The sequence below is a fragment of the Harmonia axyridis genome, chromosome X (assembly GCF_914767665.1).
Source record: "Harmonia axyridis chromosome X, icHarAxyr1.1, whole genome shotgun sequence".
In the NCBI taxonomy this organism is placed as follows: domain Eukaryota; kingdom Metazoa; phylum Arthropoda; class Insecta; order Coleoptera; family Coccinellidae; genus Harmonia; species Harmonia axyridis.
In genome coordinates this window covers 12237340-12251591 of record NC_059508.1, presented here as the reverse complement: position 1 = coordinate 12251591, position 14252 = coordinate 12237340, and the positions used below count along the sequence as shown (strand labels likewise).

The 14252-nt window shown below is 35.8% G+C and overlaps 1 protein-coding gene across 1 annotated transcript; it reads right to left on the bottom strand.

Annotated features, from left to right (window-relative positions):
- Positions 1 to 5853: 5853 nt before the first annotated feature.
- Positions 5854 to 7199, bottom strand: LOC123685952. The gene is made up of 3 exons (XM_045625853.1): positions 6939 to 7199; positions 6664 to 6885; positions 5854 to 6613 (listed from the first exon to the last, which is right to left on the bottom strand). The coding sequence occupies exons 1-3, from the start codon at positions 7137 to 7139 to the stop codon at positions 5948 to 5950; spliced, it is 1089 nt and encodes a 362-aa protein (XP_045481809.1). The 5' UTR covers positions 7140 to 7199; the 3' UTR covers positions 5854 to 5947.
- Between the last annotated feature and the right edge of the window lie 7053 nt (positions 7200 to 14252).

Genomic DNA, 14252 nt, shown 5'->3' with positions numbered 1-14252 from the left:
GCTGGATATCATGGTTGTTCAATTCAGGAATGAAAAAGTTAGTAATCATAGCTCTATACAGATCACCATTGATTGTAACGTTCTGGCCATCATCGTTTTTGAAGAAGTACGGACCAATGATTCCACCAGCCCATAAAGCGCACCAAACAGTCAGTTTTTCTGGATGTAACGGTGTTTCGACATACACTTGAGGATTAGCTTCACTCCAAATGCGGCAGTTTTGTTTGTTGACGTAGCCATTCAACCAGAAGCACGCTTCATCGCTAAACAAAATAAAATGGACGTAGTGCGCGATACGCATTCCGCACAGAACCATTATTTTCGAAATGAAATTGCACTATTTGCAAGCGTTGTTTAGGCGTGAGTCTGATCATGATAAATTGCCAAACTGAGCACAAATCACTTGACAGCTGTTAAATCGTACGCCATCTTGAACAGAAAAGCCAACTTAAAGTTATATACCTCGAAAAAAAACACCCGTTAGTTCGAATGCATCTCTAGTCATGAAGCAGAGTCTAAATGGCACTTATCAAGCCATTGCATCGAAAAAGAATGTTATCAATACTTGAAATTCGTTTTTATCCATTTGACAAGCACAACCAAATGTAGCGTCGCCTAAACTTCATTAAAGTAAATTTTAACACTGATCTTTTGAAGCTTGGTACCTCGGAGTAATAATCATGACAGATGTCATGTGACATCAGGTGGAATTTGGTTTACACGCTTAGATTTTCTTGAATTCGTAGTGGAAATCACATATTTAGGAATTATTCTTATTATCCTCATTACAATAATTTAGTTGAGATATAAACTGTAACTCACTTTATCATCACAATAAATCATTCCGATAAAGTTCAACTGGGACTTTATTTTCCAATCAAAAATATGATTTAGCTCAATATTCACGTTTAATTTGATAATTATCATTGATTTATCATGAGATGGAGAGATTTTAGTGGAACCCATTTTAAAAAGCAACAAATTATCGATCAATCAATTAAGATTATTGGCAATTCTAGAAATTCCAGATAACATTAATACATCATAAAACTAAATGAGAACTTGCAATGGGTATAACGTAGTCATAAATATTGAAATAATCCATAGGATAAACATATATATCGACAATGTCCTTTGACCTAGTTAACACAGAGATGAACATATCTATACGAATAATTCTCGCCAATGAATGCAATCTGATTATTCGAAAAACCTCATTTCCAATTGCAATTATCAATATCGAATTTTATTTTGCATGGAATTTCTGATTTCCAATATTATTAATTCGTTTTTGTTATCGGAATGAGAATTTCGTCACCGATATCTACACGCAAAATTTCAGCGGATCTGTGGCCTCTGAAATATTCATTTATTTTTCGATATTCCGTATGAATTCGAATCAAATTTTTCATTAACAAGCAACATTCCAACTTGATTGGATTTATATTTTCCATTGTCGATATCATTACGAAATTCCGCATGAAGCTTGAAATAGTTAATATACTAACTGACAAAGAAACTGCAACACCCAGAAAGAGCTGTTTTTATTTTTTTTTTTTGTAAAACATAATATAGCAAGGAGTAAGTCATTGAAATTTTAAGAAAAAACGAAGGGTTTACAATTTTTTCAATAAATTTGTTAATAATGTGTGTCCACCGCGTTTATCTATACACTCCCCAAAACGTCTCGTCATTGATTGAATAAAATGGTGTATTTTTAAGAGATACTATCCCAAGCTACCTGTACTTCATTCCTCAGAGTTGCCAAAGTCCGTGGGAGCTGGGGTAAATTTCCAAGCCTTCTACCGATCCTGTCCCAAACATGCTCTATGGGCGAAAGATCGGGGGATCTGGACGGCCACGGCAAATGATTCAATTGGGACGCTTCGAAAAAGTTTTACCTAACTCTGGCAACATGAGGTCGGGCATCACCTTGCTGAAATATTGGATTCTCGAGCCGGTTAAGGTGAGGGAGAACATATGACTCCACTATTTCTTGAAGGTAACGCAGCGCTATCATTTTACCTCGAATAAAGACTAAAGGTGACCTACTTGCATATGAAATAACACCCTGTACCATACCGCCTACTGTCCGGTGTACATGACGCTGAACATCAAACTGAGGTTCACGTCTTTCTCCCCGACGTCGTCTTACCCTTCTTCGGTCATCATGTACACCCAAGGAGAATCGAGAATCATCGGAAAAGACGACCTGATGCCATTCCACATCTCTGTTTCATTTAGTTTCATTGGTAGGTACCATAATTCCATAAAAAACACAAATTCACAAATTCTGATTCGTTGTTGAGTTATTGAGGGTGGACACTTTTCTATGAGACATCCTGTAGTAACGGATGATATCGAAAGATGATCAGCAATGTTTGCAGGACATTTTATGGGTTTTGGCGGTCTAATATCTCCCCCTCCCCCAAAGCCGGAATTGATTATGTTTGTCCATGGTCAAAGATTCCAAGAGAAACAATAATATCGTCGAGGAATCCATAAAACCGTCACTATCGGAATTATATTTCCGAAGTGGCCATTGGAACTTTCTCCGTCTAGGGGAAAATTTATAGTTTCGTTGCCGTGACACAAGCAGAGACACTTAGAGCGACCTCCCCAAACTTTTCACGTTCAATTAAAAATCAGTTTTGTTATAGTAAAAGGGCAACTCCATAAATTTGGGAATTAAGGAGTCCGTCGGACTTTGCCGTTCCAGAAAAGTTCTAGATCAGTTTCGGACCAATATTTCATTCAGTTCGACGAGATCGATTCGACAATTAGAAATGAGATATACTAACTGACGAAGAAACTGCAACACCCAGAAGGAGCTGTTTACGTTTTGCATTTTTTTTTTGTGAAACTTAGCGAGTAATAAATGATTACATTTGGAAAAAAAAATCGTGAAGGATTTTCATGTAACCAATTTTTGTTATTTGAACATTCTGGTCGTTTTTTGCGAGTATTTTAAATTTTACAACAAATCAGCTGTTCCAGGAAATCCAAAGTCGATGTTTAGTTGTTGTTCAAATGCCTAGAGCACGTGTACACGGAATTTATCGCCAGCTAAGTGAATTTGAAAGAGGTCTAATTATTGGTCTATGGGAGGCGGGGTTGTCATTTCGAGAAATCGCTAACCGTACGAACAGAAATCCCATTACTGTTAAGAGATGTTGTCAAGCGTGGTTTGATAATGCCCAAAATTGAAGAAGAGTAGGCACTGGACGTCGAAGGGACACAAATAAAATTCAAGATCGACGTCTAAGACTTATGACCATTAGAGACAGATTAGCGACAACTCGATCTTTGACTGATTAGTGGTTAGTAGAACAAGGCCATCCTGTAACTGTCCGAACGGTTTACCGCCGGATAAGGTCTTTTGGGCTGCAACATTATCGACCTCATCTTGTGTTACCCCTGACGGATGAGCACCGCCGGCAACGATCCCAGTGGTGCAGAGAACGTCAACTTTGGAATGTGGAATGGCATCAGATCGTCTTTTCTGATGATTCTCGATTCTCTTTGGGTGCACATGATGGCCGAAGAAGGGTTAGACGACGTCGGGGAGAAAGACGTGAACCTCTAATTGATGTTGAGCGTTGTGTACACCGGACAGTAGGCGTTATGGTATGAGGTGCTATTGTACATGCACTTAGGTCACCTTTATAGTTTATATTCGAGATAACATGACAGCGCTGCGTTACCTTCAAGAAATAGTGGAGCCATATGTTCTCCCTTACCTTAACCGGCTCGAGAATCCAATATTTCAGCAAGATAATACCCGACCTCATATTACCAGAGTTATTTCGAATTTTTTCGAAGCGACCCATGTAAATATTTTGCCATGGCCGCTCAGATCCCACGATCTTTCGCCCATAGAGCATGTTTGGGACATCATGGGTAGGAGGCTTGGAAATTTACCCCAGCCCTCACGGATTTTGGCGGCTCTGAGTAATGAAGTAGAGATAGCTGAAGTACATGCATCACTCTTGAAGGTATGTTGACGGACAAAGTCGAATTTTTAAGAAACAATGAGTTTCCGCTGGTTATGCCTGGAACTGGAACAGCACACTGAATTTTTTTTCCTGAATTATGAAACACCCTGTATATTAGAAAACTTCAAAAAACTGTATAGAAAACGAACTGAAATGAATCTCCCCCTACTCAAGTAATGGAACATTTCCTGGTGTTTAAGTTCTCATTTCATGTGAGGATTCCATTATATTTCATTTTTCGATAACTGTCAATGCGAACCGAAATAGCTCTCTCAAGCTATTGTCCAACGAAGATTTAAGATAGAAACGATTGACCGCTTTGAGAAACAACACAATAACTGATTTTTCAAGTGCAATTGCCTGTAATTTCTCTTGGAGATTTTCAATAAAGCCCCCCGATCTATTGCTTCCACTTGAAAGGATATTTCGTCCAGTTCCATCAGAAATCAGGATTGGAATTTATTGGTCCTGCATTGGTTTTCTGCAAGGTGGCAATTAATTCTATGTCAACTCGAAAGTTGAAATCAAAAGGAAAAAATAATGTATTGGGTATTGGCTTCTCATATTTTCGTTTTGATGAACTGAAGCAATTCATCAACTACCAGTTTTGTTGTATGAAATATAGAATAGATATGGTGTGCCTTTTATTATGCCTATTAATGAATAATCGATTCTTGTGCAAGCTGAATAATTTATATTCTGCGAATAGAATGCATGTAATTTCGCTGAGCTACGGAAATAACAATTTAACGTAATATTCAATTAACATGTTCGTTGAATTACAAACATCATCGAATTCTCTTGCCGATGATGAATGTCAATTTCTGTACATTATACGAATAACTGGGATATCTGAGTTGATTTGGCTCACTGCACCGATTCGGTAAACAAGCATCTAAATGGTCGATTGTACTTGCGTGAGTTTTAGTCTGACAAATATCTCTTGGCTAAATGGCTATCTGATTGTAGACGCTTCCTATTGACTTAGCTAACCATTATCCCTCTTGGACATTTCGTTTTTAAGAATCGTAAACCTCATTTTATATAAAGGAAGTCAATCAGTTCCTACAACGAAAGTTCAAATCCATTCAACAAATAAGTTATAATCTTGTGAATTCAGAAAGAAAGTGGCGATTTCACGAAAAATCGAATTAATTATACAATTATATGTAAAATAGCGAATAAAAAAAGACCTTTATGAAAAAAAAATGTTTATTAATTATGACAAAACACCACTCGCCAATATATATCTTGAAAATAATGTCCTCAAAATTTGTACCCACTCATTCAATCTAACCCTCAATGACATCCTAGGGTTTCATGAATAATTGATATCTTTGTTTAAACAATCGTACGTATTTCCATGAACAGTTAATTGTAGCAAAATAAATATGAGGGGAGTAGGGATTGCAATGAAAACAGGAAACAGAGGAAGTCTCAATATTTAGTTATTCACCATACTGTAAATATGTATAGAACCAAATATTCTAACGCCGTGTATATCATTGATATATTGCCATATAATTGATAATATACTTCGAACGATATTTGGTTGAATTTCATTCTCGTAAGATCAGATCTTTGTGTCTGATCAATTTTTCTCTACAGTCATTCATCTCGAGTCATAAAATACAGTTCAAGATTCCATTGGTGTTTATGCTGCAAAAAGGCGTAAACCTTCGGAAGGCGTTCCAAAAAGCATAATTTCATTTGAAAATCATCAATAATTAGAGTAAATCAAGGAATTTTTACAAAATGTTTGCACCAATTTAAAACTCATAATATCACTGAACATTTAACGTTGAGTTACTTGAAATGAGAAGTCTCTCTAAAGCTGCATAATCATTCAAAGAATATATTTTATTTCATACTGATACATTACAAAGGAATAAATGCTTAGTTACCGTAACTATAAACATTGTCATAACTCCCTTGGGAGTTAAACAGGGCAGTTATAGATCTTTAACTCCCTCTAAAGTGTTCACAAAAACAAACCGACAGTTGTCGAATTTACCACTAAAGTTGTTACCCGAATTGCAAGGATTTTCTATTAAACGGTTGTCACTGTTAATGACTGTATTCAAATATGAAGTTGTTTCCCTTCTTTCATCTGACATGCCAGCTAACATTCTTGCAGTTTTGTTTTTCAATTCCATGCTGTCGGCCAAATACCCTTCTGCCACCGTTGAACTTCGCCATCCACCATGTCTCTTCAATGTTGTCATATTTGCTCCTGCATTGACCAAGGCAGTCGCAGAAGTCCTTCGCAGACAATGTCCTGTGAATGTTTCTGGATTCGGCAATTCCAAAAAACTAGCAATTTTGCTTGGAATTTTCCCGAATGTATTTTTTCCAACCGGTTGAACTGAGCAACGTTTTACGCGATACGTTAGAAAAAATCTTTCCGGGCCCGATGGACGTAGAAGCATATACTTCCTCACTAGATTCAATGCAGAGAACTCGTTTTCTTCCACAATAGTAAATCTCTTACGAATATCTGTTTTACTTTCCGGAATGTCAACCACCATAACAGAGCCCCTATCTTCGATGTGATTAATTTTCATATTCAAAAGTTCTTGACATCTACAGCCCCCGAAATAACCCATAATCAAAACTACCTGTGAAACAGAACAATAAATGTGTATTCGTTACAGTTTGCATTACATGCCTTATGAAGTAAGTATTCTTGATCAGACGCATTCTTCAAAAATTTGACAATATCTTCCCGACTAAACACTTGAGACTTTTTTGGCTCATAGCCTTTACTTTTGCGTTTGAGAAACCCTTCTAATTCGTGAAATTTACTTCCATCTATGTCATCATGTATTCTCATCATCAATTTTAGCATTGACCACTTAGTCCACAGCGAATTAGGACTATACAATTCAGACTGTAAGAAAAATAAACCAATTCACATATTAGACTAAAAGAATAAATAGATACCATCTCTTGAAAATACGCCAACATTACAGTTTCACTCGTGTTTTTACTATCCATACAGTTAACTTTCATCCACTGGAGAAATTTGTCATATTCCTTTTTGTACTTAAGTTCCGACTTTGTCGGTAGTAGTACGGAACGAGCTTTTTCAGCCTTTTCCAACAAATCTCTTGAAATCTCAATTCTCTCTGAGTTTGCATTCATTTTCACAAATTTGAATATGATGAGAAACACGATATGACAAATATCTACAATGTTGTCAGTGACATTTCCATGGCAACCATGCCTACTTAATTCTTAATAAAGATTCGTTTTGTTCTGAAAACCAAAACAATTTGGTTTTTATATTTCATGCAGTATGAAATAAAATTAATTATCTGTCTTGTGAGTTATTGGATTTTAACCACCTCGGGCAACGCAACAATCCCTCGGGACTTACGTCCCTCGGGATTGAAATCTGTTGCCCTCTGTGGTTAAAACCCTCATAACTCCCTTGATACATAAATAACTATAATTTCGAAGTTCAATTTGCGGAATACTATCGATTTTTTTTTGAAAATCGAAACTATACGTTCAAGTTCACTATCACGTCATTGTTCACTCAAAAAATGAAATGAATCCGACCTGTATTTTGGAATTCACAAATGTTGTTGATTAGCACTGGAATAGCATTGGCATGAACAAGGTATCGAACACCCTTAAGGGAGAAGTACTAAATATACATATTTAGTCATATTTGTTTTTGTTAATATTTCTTCCACCAGAATGAATCTCAAATGTTCATAATGAAGTGGAAATTGCAAACTAAAATGAGAATGTTATCAAACCTGCTTCAAATCCAGCGTAAATTCATATCTTCATTAGTGTTGGTATCAATATAACTTCGTACAGAAAATATTCCCAAATTCAATGTTGAACGATTCCGGTTGAATGAAAATCCTCGAATTAATAAAACCGATTTCCAATAATTCCTGGGATTCCTGAACCTGATTGGTGAAATGGAAATAAAGCACTACCAGTATATATATGTATATCGCGCATCTGATATTCGTAGTATAGGTAACCTAACGTAGGTATTAGGATTACTGAATTTTGTTTGCTTTGGGCAGATTTCCGAGCTATAGAACAAGATCATTGGCCGTAATGTAACAGATGATAATTAACTTGGTTTATTGGCCTTATCAGAATATTCCCAGCATATCAAACCGATGTCGATGTGCTACACATTATTCCAGGCGACATAAAGCCAGAAGCCTTCTCAGTGCATTCAATTGATGAGTCAACGTGTAGGCTAATCGCATTTGCTCCTTTGTGGACACCACCGAGTTTACACCTAAATTCAAAGGAGGATCTTTGATACATCGAGTACTTGTTGTGTAAAATCCGCTGTTTCCAGGTCATGTGAGATAGATCCAATCAGCACATCCGTACATACCGCATTATTTTTTTGCTGTACCTGAGCAGGGATTTGCGAGTTGTGTTGATATCAATACATTCATTCGCACAGCATGTGAATACATCAGAATTAAACATATGTCGAATGTAGAGAGTTTTGTCTATTCAGGATAGATGGGAAAGCAGAAGAACAGCTTTTATAGCTGTAGAATTATTACATAATCGTAGAGCTTAGAGCTCAAGCTTATTGTCATCAATGTCATGAATATTGACGATTCCTGTTATTGCATCAGGTCCTGATCCTGGCATTCAGTGAGCTTATTCATCCTTAGCCAATATGATATACAGGACAAGTCAATAATGCTCGATAACTCTTGGAAATTTTGGACTAGGAGAATGATTCAAATTTCGATGATAACGACATTACTCAGCGCATAAGCTTAAATTATTTTTGACTCTACAGGCTGGTGCGAAAGTGGTGAAACCCGATACCACCTTGTTTTTTTTCAATGAGAATGCTGAATTTTCATTCCTATAATCTCCATGAAATTCTGATTTTCAGTTTTCAAGTCTTCTGCAATTACTGATTACTCTATAGGTGATTCGAAAGAAACTACAATTTCAAAAAATGACCCTGAAAAAATGTCGAAAAGTCTATCCATTCATATGGTTTGCTCGAATTTTTCCTGTTGAATACCATAGATTAGACTAAATTTAATTGAGGATGTGCCTCCCATCAGAGCTATTCTCTCCATAACGTGATCTACAGCTCGCCTTCCAGTTCCAGAGTTCTAATGAACTCCAGTATCTGCTAATTCCTCACTCCTACAAAGCAGATTTTGCGTTGGCTAGTGATGGCGAGGCATTCCGTCACCAGGTGATCCGGAGTTTCTTCCTCCTCCCCACAGAATCTGCACCCGTTATTTTCTGTTAGACCTATTCTCATGAGGTGTTTCATAAGGCGACAATGCTTGATGAATTCATTGAGGAGCTGAAGTATATTTTCACTAAGATCTGGATACTTCTTGGATCTCGCAGTGTCGAAGTTTAGAAGAAACGTTTTGTAGTGATCCAAGCCATGAAGATTTCACCAGAGTGTTTCTCTTTCGGTTTTTTCCTTCACCTGAAACTCTTTCTTGTAGGTACATTTGTCTACACCACAAAAAGGTGCCTGGCGAAATATCCTAGTGAGTAGTCCCTTTTTTTTGTAGAGGCATGTAATGCCCTATATGAATTGTTTTTAAACAGATTCGCATTTCATGTTTTGTCTACGAAGGCTGGCAGTATACATTCCACGCATACAGTTTCAAAGAGATAATATTAGTCAACTCTAGAACTTAATACTTACTGATTAAAGATCAGAGAAATCATTAAAATATTTGGAAACATTCATTTTGACGAAATTAAATGGAGACCTCGATGAAAAAAGAGAAACATAGTCTGTGTATTAATGCACTTTTTCATTCAACTTCTCATTATATTCCTTTGTAATGCGTTTGAGCTGGATTCTGCCCGAGGATTTCAATCATCATTTAGTCTTTATTCGTTTCACCGAAACTTCTGGTGCATCATTTGTGTTAAACCACAGACAACAACAAAGTATTCATTGATTTATTCCTTTCCATTCTTTTCATTCAACAATTTAGTATTAACCAAGAGTCTGTGTGAAATTGAGCTGTTGTCAGTGCTGAAGAAACACAAAAATGTAATTCCTTCTGCGTTTTCCCGAGGATTTAACACCCCCAAATTCATACGTGAACTGACATTTACCGATGCAATAAATTGCTGAACCCATCTTATCTCTCGGATGCAAATGTGTTCCTCGTTTTCGTAGGTCTCCGGGAATAGGCAGTAAAACGTAATAAGCCACTTGGTATCGTAAATATGGATATTTTCCCTCTCGTTCATTGTTATCGTATTCGGAAACTTATTAAGAGAATAAAACGTCGAGCGTTTTTTTTTTTCTACGACTTAACTCGCCCACCAGTATAAATGTCATCGTGAACGTCTGAAATCCGATCAGAACATGATTTAGGTTGCTCAGGTTGCTGACCACCTAATTTGACGAAAAGATTCAGCAGTTAACTTTTCAGTATATCTCCCTAAGTGTGCATTTATGCGGTATTAAATCAAATATAGCACGTTTGATTTATCGAAATAGCAAGTACCGAAATGTTACCATTCTTGGAAACCAAATAACTCGAGCTTTACCATTAAAAACACTTTTTTTTAAACCATTTTCAATATCTTTCCTGAAGAAAAATGTATTCTTGCTGTCGAAAAAGGCTTTAACCTGGGCAATCACTTTCTTAAACTTCTTATGTAACCTCTTCAAGGTATAGCTACTCAAACATTAAAGTCAAACTTGTGCAATTCTATATCCATGACAAAATCTGTCTATCAAGTCTTTTAAAGTACTCCATAATCTTGAAACACAATTATTATCGAGGGATTTGAGACTTTCAAGAATTCGACTCAGTCGATTTGAATGCATCAAAGTCAAGTGCTTTCGGCAAGTGACGAATTTCACTTGGCCTACTCAATCTTCTTCCATAGAATGGAGGGTGAAAATTGTTAGAAGCATCGGTAGGTTCAATTCTAACAATGGGTTATATTGTAACGTAGGCCTGAATGTCATCCGGGCTAATGTACCATAGCTGTGAATCTTAAATCCCCCTTTGAGTTTCTCCCGGTTTACGTCCCTCCAGAACATTCTCTAGCTCCCTTGTTAATTTGCCCCTTCTAGTAATATTTCACGTTATACATTCATGATCCAATTTAAAAGTTACGTCTGTATACACATAGTTAGCGCCATGGATCATCGAATTTTTCTGTTGAAAATCACGTAATTGAGTTTTCCCATTGTTTTGAAACTGGTGGAATTTTCTAATCAGGGATGCTCAAACTTTGCTCTTAGTTGGATTAATGCCGAAATAGATTCGTGTTGGTACAGAAATTCTGGTAGAAAAATTCCACTCGTTGGTAAATTGATTATTGGTGCAAAAATTTAGAAAGCACTGACTGAATTCAAGTAGGTAAGCGCTAATGTCCCAAATTCGTTTTCTAAAAAGAGGATGTCAGAATCCCTTTGAGCTAGAAAATAATGAATGGCACATTTTGGGCTCGATTTTTTAGAGAATTAATCTGATGAAAATCATAACCTAATGAATTTAACTAACTGTTTTCAAGTTATAAGAAAAAATTATTGCTTTTACGCCCAAAATGAGGGATTCATCAAGCCAAGTAGCTTGACATTTTAACCAACTACTTGACTTGAAAATCAAGCTCGTGAAGAATTGCATACTTGAGCTTCACTTGACTTGATTTTAGATATTTGTTGCTTGACTTGATATCAAAATGTGATATTACTTCAGCTTGATATGCACGCGTCGCACGGCATATATTTCTGCAATCTCGTGCTCGCTTAGACTAAATAAGGGGATTCCTTGAGCGCCGAGAGTGTGAAGCATTCGCCAGTGTGACATTATTAATAGTTTTCTCACATTTCTATGAAATCTATTGGTATATTTTGGTAGAAATATCTTTCCAAACTTGGCCAAAATGGCCAAGGATTTTTTATCAACGCCAGCATCTTTAGCTTCCGTTGAAAGACAATTTTCCAGAGCTGCTCTCACAGTTACAAAAACCCGCAATAGGTTGGGCGACGAATCTATAAGATGTGTCTTAGGTCTTGGATGGAAAATTATTAAATCAAACTAAGCCTGGAGGTTTCTCAATATTACGAAACTATATTTTTGTATTATTTTTCATTTTGTTCTGATTTATAGTGATTCAATTTATGTTTCTATTTCAAAAAAGTTGATATTTTCGGTTCTTTATACATAGTTTAATAAATGAAAGTGTTTTTTGCAAGGTTTCTTCTCATTTCATCATTTTTTCTGATGTGACACTACACAATAAAACTGCTTAAAATCAAGTAGCTTGATATGATTCAAGTACTTGATAAATAAATACAAAAAATGAAGACTACTAACTAGGCTATCCGACAGACAAAAAAATTCAGGACATGCAATTTAAAATTTGGACTCATTGACATTTTTTAATAGTAATTATTCAAAAATTGAAGTGTCTTTTGGACCAACTGTAGAGAAAACCGTATACTAGCAGAAGACTCGAAAATATTTCGGAATTTTACTAAAAACTAAATCATACAATTATCTTGAACAATTTTCAAGATTTGATCGTTAGTTCGAACCATTATAACCATAAAATTTTTCGAAGAAAAATAGTCCGCTCCGAAATGTACCATAGATAAATGATAACAAGTGTAGTATTCGGAATCAGAATATCATGGATATTATTAATAATAATATGTATACCTCTACAATAGTATGATATGAAAATTGGGCATTTCCATTTGAAAAACAGGGTGGTATTGTGTTTCACCAGTTTCCGACCAGCCTGTAGAGTCAAGAATAATTTATGCTTATGTGCTGTCGATTCCGTCGAAATTGGAATCATTCTCTTACCCCAAAATTTATTAGAGTTATCGACCGATCGAGCACTATTGACTCACGCTGTATATAAAGCGGAGTGTCCATTCAGCGATGAAAAAATGCAGCACTTGGTCTTCGAAAACTCATTAAATCTTTTCAGCCAATTCGTTACTATAGCGTTTCCAATTTGATTTTGTCAACATTCGCATGGGATGAAGTTAAATTTTTTCAATTTCGCGATCAGCCTGAAAACAATTAAATCTGTAACATTCTGAACAGAACTTCGTTATGAATTCTATTTTACAGAGACTGAAATAACTGCAATCCAACGAACAGGAAGCATACAGCACTAATTTCAAATCATTTTATTTGACAAAGAGTGAGTTATCTACATTTTTAATAAAGGAAGTATTATACCAATTCATTTGAAATTATATTATGAAATGTGCGAGAAATGAGTTGTTCGTTATATTTCATTGAAGACAGAATATCTCATAAAAGATCGAAAAAAGTTGGCATATGGGTTTTAATGAGCATCAATTTCGCATAAAATGATTTTCAGTAGTGAAGACCAGGGCTGAGTAAGACCCTGTATTATTTTGAAATGAATTGAGTTAATATCATTCGAACAGAACTTACTGAATATTTTCGACCTTTATCCACTGAATACCTGCCGACGGAAAAAAAAATCAACATTCTTCAAAATCATCTTTTCAAAGACCCTATCAAAGAAGGAAACATCAACATCATAAACGAAATCACGGATTATTTTCTGTAGTTTCATCGCTTTCAGGAATTGATTGGAGGCAGGAAGGGGCAGAAATTCAATCGAAATTCCTTATTCCACAAAAAGGAAGTTGCTCTGTATTATTGAATTTTCAGGCTACTTTCTCTTTGAAACGAATAGAATAATCACTTGTCTTTTAGGGGCTTTTCGATTGAGTTCTTTGCTGAGCATTGACTTTATTGTGCTCTGATACAGAATCAACATTTTTTTATTGTGTTGAAATTCTTTGAAAGTTTATTGAACATTGAATAATTCCTACTAATGTCACATTTTTTCAGAGAGGATAAATATCGTTTACGAAGAATTTAAGCTATAAACATTTGGTGTTCCATTTTCTTCAACCTGGACCAAGGGCGTAGATCTTTTTTTTCTTGCGAGGGTAATCGAAAAACTTTTTTTAAGACAACGTTTACTAATATCTGTAATATGAGAGAGAAAGCTTTAATAACGAAAATTGAAGCAAAAATTCCTCGAAATGATGGCATTTTTTTTATTCAATTGTTCCTACCATTCGATTTTTCTTAAATTGCGAAGAAAAATGAGAAATTCCTTGAATAGACTACTCAATTCAATGAGCAATTGCGGTTTTCTTTAGTTCAAGTTTTTCCTCGATAACTTCATAAGTATAGGATTTGCTTGAGACCCTTCTCTTTTCATACCTACGTAAAATTGACAGAA